The sequence below is a fragment of the Lactuca virosa genome, chromosome 5 (genome assembly GCF_052849685.1).
Source record: "Lactuca virosa cultivar CGN04683 chromosome 5, Lactuca_virosa_CGN04683_v6, whole genome shotgun sequence".
In the NCBI taxonomy this organism is placed as follows: domain Eukaryota; kingdom Viridiplantae; phylum Streptophyta; class Magnoliopsida; order Asterales; family Asteraceae; genus Lactuca; species Lactuca virosa.
In genome coordinates this window covers 275,088,679-275,092,006 of record NC_136430.1, presented here as the reverse complement: position 1 = coordinate 275,092,006, position 3,328 = coordinate 275,088,679, and the positions used below count along the sequence as shown (strand labels likewise).

The 3,328-nt window shown below is 35.3% G+C and overlaps 1 protein-coding gene across 2 annotated transcripts; it reads left to right on the top strand.

Moving 5' to 3' along the window:
- Nucleotides 1–605: 605 nt before the first annotated feature.
- On the top strand, nucleotides 606–2,727 carry LOC145117555 (glucose and ribitol dehydrogenase-like). 2 transcript variants are annotated; one of them, XM_079053849.1, is made up of 5 exons: nucleotides 606–876; nucleotides 1,138–1,275; nucleotides 1,632–2,008; nucleotides 2,071–2,426; nucleotides 2,582–2,727. In XM_079053849.1, the coding sequence occupies exons 1-5, from the start codon at nucleotides 727–729 to the stop codon at nucleotides 2,602–2,604; spliced, it is 1,044 nt and encodes a 347-aa protein (XP_078909975.1). In that variant the 5' UTR covers nucleotides 606–726; the 3' UTR covers nucleotides 2,605–2,727. The 2 variants fall into 2 exon arrangements, with proteins under 2 accessions (XP_078909975.1, XP_078909974.1); XM_079053848.1 differs by having other exon boundaries at nucleotides 610–924.
- Nucleotides 2,728–3,328: the final 601 nt, after the last annotated feature.

Here is a 3,328-nt window from a genome sequence, read left to right as displayed (position 1 = left end):
TATGAAAATTAATAAAATGAAAAAAAACCACAAAATGATACATGGATATAAATTAATCAAAATTTATCACAAAATGACATGTAACATAATGCATAAGAGCATGACAAGTGGAACAATTATTTTAATTTATTATGAAAGATGAAAAATAAAAACATTTATATTACCTTTAACTTCGGAAGTATATTGGAAATCGTTGATCTTAAAAGAATTACGTATATGATAAATCACCTTCCTAAATATATAAATAAAAGTACGTTCCAAGATCCAAATATATATACATCTTGGATATAAGTTCCAAAAAAAAAATTTATATGGAAATATTGATAAAACTAAATTAGTTACAATTAACTCATATTCAAATTTATATATAACAAAATATATTAAAAGTTATATAATAAAACTAAATACAACATATATACTAAATAAAGAAAGAAGAAATAAATGTTAGTTACTGAAAAGACAAAGTTAGGTTGTAGCAATGAAGTCTATCGACAGAAGCCATATGATTAATATAAAAAGAAAGCCTTATTGTCACTTTCCCTATAATTCATTTCTTGTCGTGTTATACTTTCTTTTAGATTGAAACAAATGCCAAACATTCATTTGTTTAGTCGAACTTAAATTCCATACTGATGAAGTATTCGACTTTGAGATGATTAAGTTTTCCCACTATATATATAGAACTTTTCTCAACGAGGTGTTCCATTCATTCCTCCATCCTAAGTAATGTTGTGCTCAGTGAGGGCAGGTTTAGTGGGCTCACGCCCCTCAGCCTCCGGTAGGATTCCGATCACACACCAGTCATGCGTATGGTCAAGGCAGTTGTTGACTTCACGTCCTTCTACAAGAATTAGCAATAACGGTGTTGCCGCCATGGTAACAAATGTTTTAAGACGTGGTTCATCTTCTATTCACACCTTTAAGGTCTTTATACTCATTTTTATTTAAAATGTTTAATCTGAGTTGAACATACAATGCGATTATTGGGATTTTGGTATGATGGTCGAGTCGCATCCCATGCCCATCGAATGGATGAGTTTCTTATTAATTTTTTGGTCGTACATCTGAGTATAGCGACTGATGTCAAACACTGATCACAACATGCATTTCCCTAACTGGATTTGGTGATTATTTTAGGCAAAGGCCATGGGTAAAGAAGAAAGTAAACCAGGATTCCCACCACAGAACCAGGATGGCCAACCAGGAAAAGAGTACCTGATGGATCCTCTACCAATATTCAGCAATCCTGATTACAAGGCCTCTAACAAACTCCAAGTACATGCTACAGCTTCGTTCATTAAGTTTTTAGTATCACTGTCATGTCGCACCCTTCTCATCATAAAATGTAGCTAAATTTTAGATATTAATTCCACTAATTGCGTTATGGAGATTCTGATTTTCTTGTTAAAAGGCTTAGCGGCACAGCTTTGCCATCTCCCTCACTCATTGTACGATGACAATTAAAATGCTGTTCTAATGATTGAGGTGGATAGATTTCAGTTACCATACTTGTGAAGAAAAAACAGTGTAAAGATTGAACCTTTTGCCAAAACAGAGTATAAAAACATAGGGGAAATCTTGTCTCCTTTCTCTCTCAAAAAGCCATCAAGTTTTCTGTGTTTATGGTGCAGGGAAAGGTGGCCTTGGTAACAGGTGGTGATTCGGGTATTGGGAGAGCTGTTTGCTGCTCGTTTGCTAAAGAGGGGGCAACTGTTGCCTTTACTTATGTGGAAGGTGTCGAGGACATAGATGCAAAGAACACGTTAGAGATCATAAATGATTCAAAAATTAGCCAGGCAGGTGATCCAATTGCATTACCTACTGATGTGAGGTTTGAAAAGAATTGTAAGGACGTTGTTGATAAGGTGGTTGAAAAATATGGTCGCATCGATGTCCTCGTGAACAATGCAGCCGTACAGTACGAAACATATTCTTTAGATGATATTACCGAAGAGAGACTTGAAAGGCTATTTAGAACCAACATTTTCTCTCATTTCTTCTTGACAAGGTATGTATATATCATCTACTACATTCTTCACTTCTTATTATGATGGGACGTTGTACATGTAGGTATGCTGTGAAGCACATGAAAGAAGGAAGCAGCATCATAAACACCACTTCAGCCGTAGCATACACAGGCAGCACAAAGCTACTAGATTACGCTTCAACAAAGGGAGCCATCCTGGCCTTTACAAAGGGCCTCGCAACATACCTGGTCGACAAGGGGATTCGTGTTAATGGTGTGGCCCCTGGCCCCGTGTGGACTCCACTTGAAGCTGCATCACTCAATGACGAGGATCTAGCAGCGTTTGGCTCACAGGTGCCAATGAATAGGGCAGCTCAACCTGTTGAGATTGCTTCATCATATGTCTTCCTGGCATCCGAGGACGCTTCCTACTTTACTGGCCAAGTTCTTCATCCTGATGGTATAATTCTAGAAACACAAAGAATGCAAACTACACACACACACACACAACTGGTTATGATAACAAAGTTACGTAGCTTTTTTTTTTTTTTTTTTTTCTTTGAGTCTTATCTTTTGAGTTATGTGATTGGATCATGATATTGCACTATCTTGCAGGTGGGGGAATTTCCGGTTTTTAAGAATATGGAGCGAAGTATATGATATATTTTGCGCTTAATTAAGTACATTTTGTGTACTTTAAATAAATTGACGTTCGATGTAAAATCTTGTGTACTTTAAATAAAATGCCGTTCATATGTAAATTCTTATATATGTTTTGGAACATCGAACATGCAGTTCTTAAGAGCTTTAAGTAACTGTTGAAATGAAACACTCCTAACACTTGGTGGATGATTGCAAAGTAAAAGAAAACTACAATATTGGTGGTCCTGCCTCGGTTACTCGGTCTTCTAATCTAGACATAACTGCAGCAAAAGCGTATATATTTTACTGGTTTATTTGAAAAAAAAATACAATTTGGTTTTACTGGCTACAACAATCCAGACTCCGTATTAGCGATGAGAGTCCTATCAGGAGTTAACGGATAGGTGCGGTCAGCCAAAGGTTGGGTGCTCAAGCCTGGTTTGAGACGAAAAGTGTAGAATATGAGTAAGATAGTGGCTGCGTTGTGTCTGTAACCGTTCAATATATATATATATATATATATATATATATATATATATATATATATATATATATATATATATATAAAACACCCTGTCGAGTCGTATCGTCTTCATGTTCAAAGTTGTAAACAAAATTGACACAATATTAAGATGTGAATGTCATGTCGTGTTTTGTAAGACTAGTTACGAATTAAATAAACTAATTTTTTTTTATATTTTATATTTTTATGTTTGTTGT